This window comes from Drosophila suzukii, chromosome X, assembly GCF_043229965.1.
Source record: "Drosophila suzukii chromosome X, CBGP_Dsuzu_IsoJpt1.0, whole genome shotgun sequence".
In the NCBI taxonomy this organism is placed as follows: domain Eukaryota; kingdom Metazoa; phylum Arthropoda; class Insecta; order Diptera; family Drosophilidae; genus Drosophila; species Drosophila suzukii.
This window is the reverse complement of record NC_092084.1, coordinates 2,781,350-2,796,061: the sequence shown is the minus strand read 5'-3', so window position 1 is coordinate 2,796,061 and position 14,712 is coordinate 2,781,350. Positions and strand designations below refer to the sequence as shown.

At 39.6% G+C, this 14,712-nt stretch overlaps 1 protein-coding gene across 2 annotated transcripts in view; it reads right to left on the bottom strand.

Moving 5' to 3' along the window:
• Positions 1-1,140: 1,140 nt before the first annotated feature.
• The window catches only part of RunxA (Runt related A), a 37,231-nt gene continuing 23,659 nt past the window's right edge, over positions 1,141-14,712 (bottom strand). Inside the window, exons 3-6 of one of the 2 annotated variants that reach the window (XM_036820867.3) lie at positions 10,773-10,886; positions 9,163-9,279; positions 5,522-5,719; positions 1,141-2,167 (exon numbers count right to left, since the gene is read on the bottom strand). In XM_036820867.3, the coding sequence (XP_036676762.3) occupies positions 1,179-2,167; positions 5,522-5,719; positions 9,163-9,279; positions 10,773-10,886 (1,418 nt within the window). In that variant the 3' untranslated portion in view covers positions 1,141-1,178. The remainder of the gene's footprint in view (positions 2,168-5,521; positions 5,720-9,162; positions 9,280-10,772; positions 10,887-14,712) is intronic. The other variant, XM_036820868.3, reaches the window with a different exon arrangement.

The following is a 14,712-nucleotide window of genomic DNA, read 5'->3' as shown; positions in this document are numbered from 1 at the left end:
TCGGGCTTACCGCGGGCCTGAAAAAATACAAAAAAAAAGTAACTCGACACAGACCCAATACTGTTTAAAATTCATTTTTTTCTTCTTGTGTTTTTTATGTCTTTAAAATCCACGAAAAATGTTCAAAACGGCCTTCCTTTGTCCCCTCAAAATTTGCTAAGTATTTCTGTCTTAAGCTCTAGTTTATATTTTCTTGGCTCTTCAATTAACTAGATGCTATATGGAGGGCTTTGCAGCACTCCAACAAATTCTACTAATAGTTGATCGTTTTCGGTTTCGTTTATATGGTCATAAAGTTATGAAAAAAAACACTCATTCACAAACTTCTAGAGATTTAAAAACAATGCTTTAGATGCCTATTAGGGGATATGAGATATTTGACGTCCGCCAACGCTATGTACAGGATAAATATTTTCATCAGATTGTAAAAATAAAACATTTTAATCTTGGACAAGGTCAAGCCAATTCGTTTTATACTCCAAAGATGTCTGTTATCCCCCAGGTATATACAATTATTTTTAAAACGCGGCTCTTACCATGACGATTCTCAGTTATCGATTACCGATTGATTTTGCGTTTAATAAAAGAATATTTATATTTTCGAAATGGAATCTTTTACATTCAATAAAAGGAATGGCTCTGCATTTGTGTAAGCCGCATCCTGAAATCTGTAATCGATTTTGTTGATATTCTCTTTTTAAGAAATAGATTATTTTTAGTCTATAATTTCAAAATAATTGAAATAAGTTTAAAATCAAAAATTAATCATTTTTTCGATAGTCTGAAAATCATTATTCGACATTCTTTCTTTATCAAGTCAATAACTTTTGACTTGAACCAATAATTTTTTGAACTGCTGCTACGCAGCAAAAAATAGTTAAGGGGATCAGCAGATACAGATACTTCTTAAAGGTTCTTTAAAAAAAATCGATAACTTTAACATATTTGAACTATCAGCAGAATGAAAATCGGTAATCTCCGACTGGAACTCGCCCCTTGACCCCCCACCACTTTCTATGTACAGATTAGAATCCCCCGAAGCAGTTCATGCCCCCGCCCATGCCCAGCCCCATGCCCGCGCCCATTCCCGACCCCATTCCAACCCCCACCCCCGCCTCGTGCTGCGGCCCACCCCCCTCGCACTATAGAACCGCCGAGCCGCACCACAGAACCTGACCTCAATAGGGCCTCCAAACGCTGCCCCCGTTGTCGGTGGGGTTGTGGTGACCGCGATGGGCAGCTAAGGCGGCCACCTGCCGATTGCTATTCCCGTCCTCGATGTTCCGCACCGAGGCCCCGCAGTTGCCGATCAGCGTGAGATCGCCCGGGTGGGTCACGCCCCCGCCGGCCATGATGTTGTGCTGCTGCCGAACGCCCACGTTGCTGATGTGGTCCATCACGCTCTGCAGCTCCCCGTGCACCGAGGAGTTGGGGGAGGCGTGGGCGGGCAGGGTGTGCGAGTGGAAGCCGTGGGCGGACTGGTTGGCGGCGGTATAGAGTTGGGAGTAGAGCAGGCTGGCCGGGAGCACGGGATACAGGGAGCCATTGCATCCGGCGGCAGCGGCGGCGGCACTGCCATGCCCACCGCCCACCACCCCGGTACCGCCGCCATAGGCGGAGGCAGCCGAGTGCTGGGCCTGGTTAACGATCCCGGGGAAGTTCTGGTTGGCACCCAGCATCGCGGGATTGCCCACCGCCGAGGCGGCACCGCCGGCGCCACTGCTGCCCGCCGCCCCACTGCCCGCATTCGAGGCCGCACCACCGTTGGCCGCCCCCCCACCACCCGCCGTGCTGCCCAGATTCGGGGTGTTGGTGGTCAGCAGGTCCTCCTGCACGGGCGATTCCGCCTGGGAGCTGTCGGACAGGCTGCGCGGTCCATTCTGGCTGGAGTGGACGTTGTACTCGTTGCTGGCGTTCGTGTGGTAGCGCGGCACCAGGATGGAGTTGCCGCCCGCACCGCCGCCGCCGGCGCCACCGCCGCTGCCGGCTCCTCCGCCGGCGGCCCCTGCCCCGCCGCTGCCGCCGCCGCTCGCCCCGTTCACCGTGGAGGAGATCGAGGTCTGGCCGCCGGCGCCCAGCAGGCTGTGGTGCGTCATCTGGCCGCTGGTCGAGCCCACCAGGCTGCTCAGGTGCTGGTCGAGATCGCTGGCCGTCGAGTCGGGGAGCACTGAAAAAAAAGAAGGGTGGATTGGGTCGATAAATACCACTGTATCAGTAGGATACATTTTTATGTAAGGAATATGTTTATTTATGTATTGTTCCTCAGTTTATACTTTTTCATAAGGTGTTTCATAATGATTTGGTCAAATATTTAAGTTTCCCGGTTTAAGTGCCAAACGATTGGGAATTTAGTTACGAGTTTAACGAGTCATGACATTCCCTATTCTGGCTCCATTTCACAATTTGTCGACCAAAAAACTGTTTTTTTTTCGCAAAAATAAGGACCATAATATTTTGGAAGAAAATACGTTATAATAATAATAAACCTTATTTTTAAGCCGTTTTAATGTTGTAATTAAGTCAATTCGGAGCGCACAACAAAAAGACCGACTGTTATGAGCAGCTTACAACCAAGGCTATCGATTCCTATCACTTATCGGGAAATTTTTTTTTTGACCCATTTTCGCATTTTTTGTAAGGGGTTTTATCATCTATTTTTTTCGAAAATTTTTCAAAAATTAAAGTTTGAAGATTTAACTACCAATCTATTGGGAATTTAGTTACGAGCTCAACGAGGTATCACATTCCTCAATCTGACTTCATTTCGCAATTAGTCGACCTAAATACTGATTTTTTTTGTGCAAAAATAGGGAACCTTCTTTTTGACGAAAAATGCGATATTTTTAGGCCGTTTTTATGTCGTAATTTAGTCAAATCGGGGCGCACAACAAAAAGACCGACTGTTATGAGCAGCTAACAATTAAGGCTATCGATCCATATCACAAATCGGGAAATTTATTTTTTGACCCATTTGCGCATTTTTTGTAAGGGGTTTTATCATCTATTTTTTTCGAAAATTTTTCAAAAATTAAAGTTTGAAGTTTTAAATGCCAATTGATTAAGAATTTAATTACGAGCTCAACGAGGTATCACATTCCTAATTCTGACCTCATTTCGCAATTTGACAACCAAAATACTTATTTTTTTTAACGAAAAATACGTTGTTTTTGCTTGTCGAGAAAATGGTCAGGTTTCTTGATTTCTTAATTTCAGACACCAGGAGAACATAAACGCTTAGCAGGTGTAAAAACGATCAGGTGATTAGCTTATTCGAAGCTTAATTAGAGATGCCCTAGTGATTTCTTCCTTTTGGCACGGCCTAAGCAAATACATAGGACGTAACTGTTACTTCGAGCATATCGTGACAAGCTCGTTACAAGATCGTGACAAGCTAATGACACGGTCATGGTTGCTCATCTCTGGTCTGCGTTTGGCTCACAGCTAACGGTTCTTTCCCATGCAGATCAATTCCTATTGGTCAGTGGGGGAAGGGGAAATATGTAAACGGCCGCCATCTTGAAAATTAACAGCTGTTTAAGTTCACTTTTGGCTACCTGCTGCCACTTGCTAAGTTTTCTGTTTGCCTGGTGTCTGAGACCAAGAAACTACACTTTAGACTTCATTGAAATGTCAATAATGGAAGTCAGAAGTCCAAAATACCTTATTTGTTCGTCGAGAAAATTGTCGAATTGCTTGGTTTCTAATTTCAGACACCAGGCGAACATAAACGCTTAGTAGGTGTAAAACGATCAGCTGATTAGCTTAATTCAAGTTTACTTAGAGATGCCCCAGTGATTTCTTCCTTTTGGCACGGCCTAAGCAAATACATAGGATTTAATTGTTATTTCGTGACAAGATCGCGACAAGCCCGTGACATGCTCCTGACACGGCCATTGTTGCTCATCTCTGGTCTGCGTTTTGCTCACAGCTAACTGTTCCTTCCAATGGAGATCAATTCCTATTGGTCAGTAGTGGGAGGGGAAATATGTAAAGGGCCGCCATCTTGAAAATAAACAGCTGTTTAAGTTCACTTTTGGCTACCAGCTGTCACTTGCTAAGTTTTCTGTTTGCCTGGTGTCTGAGAGCCACAAATCCAGCACTTTGACTGAAAAAATGTTACGAAGCCATTCAATATGTTGAAGTAAATTAGCGACTTTTCGATTTCAAACACCAGGTGAACAGGAAAATTCGTAGGTGGCCAACGATTAGTTTTTAAGGCTTGACTAGAGGTGTGCCACTTCAAAAAATCGAAGGCCTCTTGTTGCCGACCAAGCGAGAGCCCACCCCTAGTCGGCTTACACTAAACTAACGGTGTCCTTCCATTAAAATAATATTAACGCCCAGCAGCCACCTACTACAGATTATGTTGGCCTGGTGTCAAAGATCAAGAAATTAAATTTCAGACCTCATTGAAATGTCAATTTATAGAAATCATAAAACCAAAATACCTCATTTGCTCGTCGAGAAATTGGTCAAATTGCTTGGTTTCTTAATTTCGGACACCAGGCGAACATAAACGATTAGTAGGTGTAAAACGATCAGCTGATTAGCTTATTCCAAGCTTACTTAGAGATGCCCTAGTGATTTCTTCCTTTCGCCACGGCCTAAGAAAATACATAGGACTTAACTGTTACTTCGTGACAAGATCGTGACAAGCTCGTGACAAGATGGTGACACGGCCATGGTTGCTCATCTCTGGTCTGCGTTTGGCTTACAACTAACGGTTCTTTCCCATGGTGATCAATTCCTATTGGTCAGTGGGGGGAGGGAAAATATGTAAAGGGCGGTCATCTTGAAAATGAACAGTTATTGAAGTTCACTTGCTAAAAGTACAAGCTGCCACTTGCTATGATTTCTGTTTGCCTGGTGTCTGACTGAAAAAATGTTACGAAGCCCTTTATTTTTTTGACGAAAAAAAGTTTATTTTTAGCCGTTTTTCAGTCGTAATTTAGTCAAATCTATGCGCACAACAAAAGACCGACTGTTTTGAGCAGCTTACAATCTAGGCTAACGATCCTTATCACTTTAATGAAAACTTATTTTTGGACTAATTTTCGCATTTTTTATAAGGGGTTACATCATCCATTTTTGCGAAAAGTGGCCAAAAATTAACGTTTTTAGATTTAAATGCCAATCGATTGGGAATTTAATTACGAACTCAACGAGGTATGACATGCCTTATTCTGGCTCAATTTCGCAATTTGTCGACGAAAAAACTGATCTTTTTTGGGCAAAAATAGGGAGTAGCATTTTTTTTGACGAAAAATAAGGTTTTTTAAAGCAGTTTTTCAGTCGTAATTTAGTCAAATCGAGGCGCACAACGAAAAGACCGACTGTTATGAGCAAGTTACAACCAAAGCTATCGATCCCCACCACTTTTTAGGAAATTTATTTTTTAATCAATTTTCGCAATTTTTGTAAGGGCTGTATCATATTTTTTTCGAAAAATGTTTGGGAAATTTATTTTTTGAACAATTTTTGAATTTTTACACTCGGTCAACTTAAAAAGACCTAGACTTACTCGGAACGCAGTCGCGATTGGTAGCTCCTCCGAAGTCCTGGTTGTTGCTCTGATCATTGGAGGAGCAGGTGAATCCCAAGGCCGGATTGTTGAACTGGGCGGAAGTGGGCGTGGTGCAGGACGATAATCCGCTACTGGCCAAATACGGCGAATACGCAGAGGCTGCCGATCCATATCCCCAGTGCGTGTTGCTGGCGCCTGAAAATTGAAAGACATTTATAAAATATATTAGAACACGTATCAGAACAGTAAGCACCATAAATAAAATAAATAAAAATGTGGGGCATATAAGAGTATTTGAAAAGGCTTGCATACCCTACAGAATGCATACAGATCTTGTAAAAATAAGATATTCGAATCAAGTTACTGAAAAATCATGAAAAATAAATACAAGATAATTAGAGATTAGCTATATCTCCAGCCAAATTGATGACCCATGTGGGCCGCTAATTGGGGGTCACCCACTTCTCCACCCCCCGGATTTTCCCACAATATGCGGGACCTTTGCCGCCATTTTGCGGAGACAGGAAGTAAAAAAGGAAAATAAACGACAAACAAATCAATGGAATGGACCTAGGCCTGCCGAAAATTCAGTTCAGTTTGGCCATTTCGTGGGGGCCGGGGCCAAAAACAGAAGCCGGGGAAGGAAAGAAGAGTCAACATTTTGCGGGTCGCCGGGACCCATGCACAGATAATTAGGCTTAATTAATAGCCCATTCGGAAATTATTAATTAGTTTTTATAGGCGACGGGCGCGTTTTCGTAGCCGGATATTGATTTTGTGGTGGCTTTATTAATGCTATTGGCTTAAATGTTTCTACCTCCATTAATTACGTGGCTTTTTGTGTACAATTTTCTCTGTGGGATGTGGGCTACTCTGCACGGTGTCCTGTCTGTCATTATTCGCGCCAGTGTGCGTGTATCTGTGTGCCGTGTATCTGTGTGTCTGTGTCTGTAAGAGTGGTTAGTCCTGCCTGTTTGTTGTCACACTGATTGACTTCATTTGCGCATATTTTCGGGCCCTGAATTATTAACAAGGCACTGGACACCGGACCATTTTGGGGTTTTCAATGGGCTGGGGCAAAATAATTGCAAATATGTTATTAAGTCGCTCATTTTGAGAACAAAAAAGGATAGAAGTAGTAGATAATTCGAAAAATTTAGAAAACTAAATCTTCTTTTAATGAAAAATGTTTACGCAAACTAAGTGTTTTTTTCTCGAGTGCAAATACAATATTTTCATATTTATTTCTTTTAAAATCCTACAATCGCTAGAAAAAAACAGCACTTTTAAAAAAGATATCAAAGTGGTATAAATAATAGTTGTAATTAATCGAATTACAAATCTTCCTTTTATAAAAATAGTATTTAAAAATGTTAAACCTGTTTTCCTATTTCCTTAAACTCTTAATAGTCGCTTAGTTCCTTTAAAAATGTACCCAACTCCCTTGCTCTTGACTTTTCCGGTTGGGTTTTTTTTTTTTTGCGAAATTAATAAAATATATGCCAGTAATTAAGTCAAGCAGCGACTGTCAATAAAATTTGTTAATAAATAATTCAGGATACTTTGCTTTTTGCATATTTACAATTAATTTATGGGTAATCAGTATCAACAGACGCTTTCAGTAATCATTATTTACTTGTGTGCTGTGTCCCCACATATATATGTACATGTACATATTTATGTGTGTTATATAATGTGGATTGCCTTTTCAGAATCCTGTAAATCGTGCAATTTGCATTTTGATTTGTGCACTGGGCTAGACGGTAAAATATTGACACAAAATGGGCGCATATATGAGTTTGAGTGGCGAAGGAGACGTTCAAATTGGCAGGCAATTTGCGCATTGATTGAGTTGCATTTTATATTTACGGTGAGTTTTTATTTAAGTTCACCGGAATCACTTTGGTAATGGGCGGTAATCAAATATAAGTGGCAAATGCTACAAATAATAAATTGGCAAAACACTTGAGGGGGCGCTTAAATTAAATCAAGCAAGGGACTTTAAATCCGATTAAACTTGCTACCGTATGGCTGGCCAAACTATTATAGTCAAATAATTTTAAGTGCATTTAAAATTACTTCAGTGGGATGACATGCATATAAAACGTATTTCATTTAATATTAAGAAAATCAGTTGAGAATTTTAAACATTTTTTCCGCGCTTGAGCCAAATTCTTTCATAATTGCTTTCACTTCAGTGGATATTTGGCATTATACACACATCGAATATATGCTTGAATATGGCACACTAACGTTTCCATGACCAACTCTTTGTCTTTGCTTTTTTCTACATTAACCTCGTTAATATGTTAATTTTATTAAATTCAGCTTTTTTAATGGCATCAAGCTCTAAAGAGAAAATCACATTTGTAGCCGTTGCAGTATTTTTTTAGCCCCAGGCAGCTAGTTTTTGGGAAAGGGGACAAAGTCTAGTCCGGCTTTTGTTGCTGATGTTGTTGTAATGCAATTAATTGTCAATTTAAATTGAAACATCAAATTTAATATAAATGCATTTTAAAATGTACAATTAAATTTATTTCACCTACGCGAGCACACGAGCAAAAACAGCAAGAAAAATTTGTCTCCCACAACATTAATTATTGATTTTGTTATAAATATTCTATCAATGGAGATGGGGTGAAAATGAGTAGTGAATGGGGTTGATAAAGTGCAGAATAGAAAAAGTATGGTTTTTTTGGAAGCAAAAAGTAGCTTTGGATATATAGGAAAACTATTAAAAACAAGATGTAAAATACATAAAGAAATTTAAAATGCCAGTTGCAGACAACAAAAATATATATATTCTATATAAAATATTATTACTTTTAATGGGTACTAAAACCTTCGAATCATTTTAAAACACTGACTCGGCTTGCTTAGCATTCGAGCTGTCAAAATCGGTTTATATTCGCTTGGTTAAATGCATTAAATTTATTTGACTGCGTAGTTTTTCATTTAAATCATAATTTGAATGCGAAGCTCTGATTTAACAGCGTTTTTTTAGGCTTTGACTTTTTTGTGCGTGTGTCTGCTTGTGTTTGACCAACGTTTATTTGTTTGTATAGTAAACTTCGGTTAAATAAAGTGGCCAACAGTTTAACAGCAACAATAACAACGAACCCACTTAGCCCAGAAAAAAAGCCTATATGGCAAGGTGACCCGCAATTTTACCACATTCAAATGGTTGTCCAACGGCAATAACACGAAAAAAAACAACGCAAGTTTTTAAAGTTGTTATTTTTTCCTACTCATTAACAGGCGATATGTGTATTTGTTTGAATTCACGTTGGCCAATAAAATTGTGAAATATTTAATTAATTTCTTGCCTAGCCTTGGGAATAGAAACTTAAAAAATTATTATAGAGGTATGATTATAATTTTCGCCTTTAATTAAGTACAAGCTTCTTTCGGAAGCAGTTTTAAAATAAGTATAAAAAATAAAGTATAAGCAAGAAAGTTAGTTCTAAAAATAGCAGTTAGTTTTAAGTAGCCTTAAATATTTCATTAAACATTTGCAAATACATCCCATATTTGGCTGTAAGGATAAATCTCGCGACACACCTAAAATTTAACGATGGAAAATGATTCGAGGAGAATAAAATATATAGCATGCTTTTCGGGGACTATAGTATACTTACTCTGACAATTGCCAATGGGCGGCATCCGGAAGCCGGAAAGGGGATCCGTGGAAAAGTGGAACGGTCTTTGGCCAAAAGCGAAGTGGAACTGCTGTTGCTGTCCTAAAAGGGATAACACTAAGTTTTTTTCAGTTATAATTTTCTGTCCTTAACTAAATGGTTTTATTGCACTAGAACAGTGGTCGATTGCAAATTATGTGGCTTGTACAAAGTTCAATATTTTAATTTATTTAAAATTGATATCATAATTAGGAACTTCTTTATAATTAAAGCACAAACAGTTGTTTATATATATATAATATAACCAAGATAGTTCTCAATTCGCGAGCGACCACTGTACTATGTATGTGTGTTCTTGTACATGACTGTATGCGTGTTTCTTTGTCTGAGTGAAAACTTAAATGGCAAACACTTGATGAGTGACATTTTGTTGCTTTCGATTCGCTTGGGATGTCAAGACGGGACTTCCCCCAAAAATTTCCAAGACCCCACATAAAAGGAGAACTATCCACAATGGATTTTGTGTGTATGTGAAAGTGAAATGACAATGGGCCAAAAACTTTTTGCCAACCGGCGACACTTTCAGCTAAATTTCTAGTCCGCACTAAAATCCTTCGGCGGTTGCAGCAGTTATCTGCCAGCTTGTATTCATTATAAAATAATAACCTTTTGTCTGCAGCTTAAAGCCCTGTGTGTGTGCAACCCCTTCTAAGTACCAAACCCATTTTTGGACTCTGTCTGGCATTCGGGCGTATAAATCATTTCATGGATTTGAATTCGGACTGAAACCAGATTACACAGACCAGCAAAACTTTTGCCACCCGTCTGCATCCAGGGAACATATGCAAAGTAAAATATTTGCATCCTTATAAATATGTAACGGACTGGCAGAGTGTGTGATAGAGCTGTCTAATGAATATTCCTTCAAGATATTCGGCATTCTGGAGTGAAATGAAGTGAGGTATTAGCAAGGAAGTGTCCTTGCTGCATCGGCAAAGTTCCGAGGAAGGACTCAAAGAGGGAAATGGTAGTATTTTACAAGCGCTCCTTAAACTTCCTTTTCAGCGATGAGCTATTTTGGATAAAAAATAGATTCATAAAAATACTTTGAGAGATTTGTGATTATTAAAACATACAACTATTTTTATAGAATGCTGAACTATGCTTTCCCAATAATAAATACAGAAAAGAATATAATTTTTTAGTATTCTGATCAATTTCAAATGAAATAAAATTATTTTATTGAAATATTTATACAAGTTTTGGCATAACATAAAAAATCGTCACTATACCCTTCTCTTTTTCATATATTTTATGGGTATTTTCCCTATTATAAAATAAAAGACATAAAAAAGACCCTCTCATCACTGACGTTAATGAAATGCGAATGCCTGGACCCCAAAATCCTGCCCATTCAACCATCTCTATCTCGTCTGCATCTCTGAGAACATCTGAGAACTGCCTGCTGCTGCAGAGCAATTTATCTATTTGGCAACTAATAAATTGTTATGCATTGTCCTGCAAATGAAATACCCGAAAGGGAGTGGGGGTCTTGGAAACGAATGGGGCCTGGGTTCCCATCCTAATCCGGCTCCATAGGGCATACTTACTTGTCTTGGAACGGGGTTCGCGTGGCCCATCGACAGTCACTTTGATCGCCTTGTTGTAGGTGGCTATGTGCGGTGGATTCGTTGACACGGTGATGGTTAGCGTGAAGCTCTTCCCTGGAAAAACAAATGGGGAGAAGGGAAACAAACAAGTTTAGGAGGTTTTCCTTTGCCTAATGTCTGCCAGACATGCAAATCAATAAACATGTTTTCGGTTTCTGCTTCTTTCGCAGTTTTTTTGGGGCATTGTCACATCGTAAATGTGTTGGCCATAAAACAAGAATGGTGTCAAAGGTGGGGAATACTATTTATGATGGAAAACATTTTCCTAACTCTGTGATTCCAATGTATAAACTGATGTCAACAGTTTCAATAAATTTGAATAAACCATAAAAATGCTAAATAAGTGCTTGAATTTCTACAAAGATCTTCAAATATTTGTCATAGTTTAGGTTAACTAAATGAACAGTCTTCCAAGTTTTAGACATTTTGTTACTCAACTACTACTACTTTTATAATAGAACACATGTTCCTGGTTAAGTTATTCCATTAGTTATTTAGATATTGATTAAAGTGTTATGAGTACTAAATTAAGAAGGTAATATTAATATATATATTTCACATTCAAATAGGAATTTTAAAGATTTTCAAATATTATAATTTAAGGAATGGTGATTAGTCTCCTGGTGATTTTCTCTTTCCCTCAGCAATATCAAGCTGTTTTTCGTCCCCAACACTTTCTTATTTAAATTCCATTCAGGTCTCCTTTCACCTTTCGAAATAAAGAATTAATTACAATTTAAACTGATTTAGTCTGTCGACCCCCCACCCTCTCAAAAGAAAGCCCTTCACATGTGCGTCTTTGGCGCCCCAAGATTTATTTCGTTTGCGCCGCAGTTTTCTTTTAATTAACTTGTTTCAGCCAGTCATTGTCAAGTGTTGCCAAGGCCTTTTTGTCCGGAACTCCTGCCATTTTTTGTGTCGCCCCGGATTCAATTAAAAGCATTTCGGGCTTCTTGAGCCACCGCCTTGCCGAGTTTCCCTGCCCTGTCTATGACAACGCGGCGTATGTGTGATTTCGTGGTGGGGGTTTGCTTTTTAAGTTGACAAACAAAGCGTAAATCATTTCGGCACATACAAATAAACCGCCGACGTCCCCGAACCACGGCAGATACACATATATATTATACGTATTATGCCATACAAACGCAGACGGAGCGGCTTACACATGTCCTGGGAACACACTCCACTGCGCCAGGACAATATCTTCCACTCGACTTTCTTAAAAAATGAAGTCTCAAGTGGCGGCCCCACGATGGGAAAACACTTTTGCGTTTATCTGCCAGCAAGTGCAGTTCATTGTTGCGCAATTCTTTGACACTTTTCGTGGTGTTTTCCCGCTTTCCCGCGCGAAAAGTGGGTGTTGCCGGAAAAGTTGGGAGATTGGCCATGGATAATCGATCATTAAAGCGAGTAATTTGCTGAAGAAGTAGAAGAAGGAGTTTTTTCCTGGAAAAATTGCATTTGGTCGACCGAAAATTAAGTCCCAGGTGCTTGCCTGATACTTAGAAAAACTATAATGTTATTATTAACTAGGTTTCTAAAATGATTTAAGGCTAAATAATCTTTTTTACTAGGTTTTTACAATAATGTAAGGATTTTATAATATTTACTCAATTTGAAAGAAGAATAACCCTTTGCCCCCAAAGCAAAACCATTATAATCAGAGCTGCGCCTTTGACCCAATTGATTGATAATCCCACAATAACTCCCCAACCCAAACCCTACGAGCATTCATCTTAATCTCCACCGAAAGTGCGACAAATGGAAGTGTCAACACTTGAGGGGCAAAACATTTCCGTGTGGGTGTGGCGGCATTTAAAATCAAATCCTGTTGACAAATAACCTGAAATCCTAAATGGCAAATCCCCGGCAATTTACCGTTGCACAGGCGTCATAAATCAATTTGGGGGTAATGAAAGCACACACACTCACACTCTGAAACGCAGCCCAAGACACAGATACAAACACACACACGCACGTTTTCCAATAGTTGATCATATGATGGTGGATACATTTATTTAAAGGGAAACCCGGTTTAAATATTCCATCAAGTTGTCAAACAAGGCAGAAGATGAGCAATTTCTCTAACTATTTGTAATGCAATTTATACGCTTTTTAAATTATATTCACCTCCATTTTTATTTTGTTAGAAATTTTAATATTCAACTACGATTTTGCCTCAAAAGTTTATTTTTCAAATCTTTTTGGGGTTATTCTTAACTCAAGGTGGCTTCCCCATAAACCTCTCTTTCCACTTCACTTCTTGGCCAAAAAAGGCTAAGCCCTTGAAAGCTTTGAAATCCAGCCAGTAAGTCGCTCCAACACCAAAATAAAAACATTTTGCGGCTTCTTTGGTTTTCATCTTTTTTTGTTTGCTTATTTTGATTGCTTGTTGATTTCTTATTTGTGTTTACCTGAGGGTGGATATTTGTGCTCGAATGATTGATGGCAGGTGGGAAGTGGGGATTTTTGAAAGGGGTAGCACTAGTTTAGAAGGGTATTAGTCCTGACAAAATTTAAAAAATATAAATATATAAAAAAACCAATAATAAATAAATAATAAATATATTTAAAAATGATTAGAAAAATATAAAACTAGTAATGCAAATTACCAATTAGAAAGCTTTTACTAAATCTTAAATATATTAAATAAATGCTTAGAAACATGTAAAACAAATAAGCAGTTAAGCCAATTAGCAATTTAAAAAATATTCCTAGTGGCTATTCGCTCCAACATAGTTTCCGGCATTCTGAAATTACGTTTTTGATCAAGTTTAATAGTTATAATTGCATTTGGCCTGCCCTGGCTGCCTTTTCCCGGTTCTAAGTTGTATTAAATCTGCACCGCGCCCATGGGGCGTATGAGTGATTTACATTTCATCCGCCACAGTGGCCTCTGCCGCCATTTTGTTTCGCCGCTGCTCCTGTCTAATTACAATAACAAATGCATGGCACCCCCTCCGACCTTTGAGCCCTCCAACCCTTGAACCCCTTCCAGCCCTTGTCATGCAATTTAATTACCCGGCCATCGATTTATTTGGCCCAACGCTAGGCTACACTTTTAATTAGCAAAGTGCCATGCACATGCACGCATGATGATGACGACAACGTTGATTGGGCTGGGGCGTGGGGGGCCAACACGTCGGCGTTAGGGGGCTTAAAGGGGTTAAAGTCGGTGCCAGTTTCCGCCAGTTACGATACTCCACAACCTTAACCCCCAGGAAAAAGCTTACCCTTAATCGAGGGCCCTTCCCCTTTGAGGTTTTTATTTACACACAACTCTCGAGCCATTTAATACGGCCGAAAAACAGCCGCAAAATGAACTGAGCCAAGAACTCCCAGAACAGAAATCCCAAGCCCAAACATTCCCCAAAATCTTCGGCGACAAAAGAGACAGCAACCCCTAACAAATAAACAAGAAAAAACAAAAAGACCCCCTCAAAGATAAATGCCTAGCAAAAGTCGAGGCGTTAAAAAGGCAAGGAAAAAAGGCAACTTTCTGCCAGCAACTGACACCTTGTCCTGTGAAAAGGACACGCCTGTGGATCTGTGAAAATGGGAAAACAAGTGGAAAAGCCCCGGGGGATGGGAGGTCATGGAAAGTCATGCCAAATTGTGCACAATTTGCTTTTGGCTTCGCCTGTTCAGCTCTCTTCAATTTTTCTACTCGATGGGGCTTTGTTTTCGCCTTCAAATGTTGGTAATTGTGCGAGCCAAGGGTGGAGATTTTCCCCAAAGACCTTGGGATATTTTCGGGCCAAGCAACAGGCAGACAATTGTAAACATTTTCAGTTATCATAATTTGGCTGTGATGGGTTAAGTGAAACATGACGGGCACATGGGGGCTAACCCCCTTAACAGCAGCTACGTAAAACAAGCC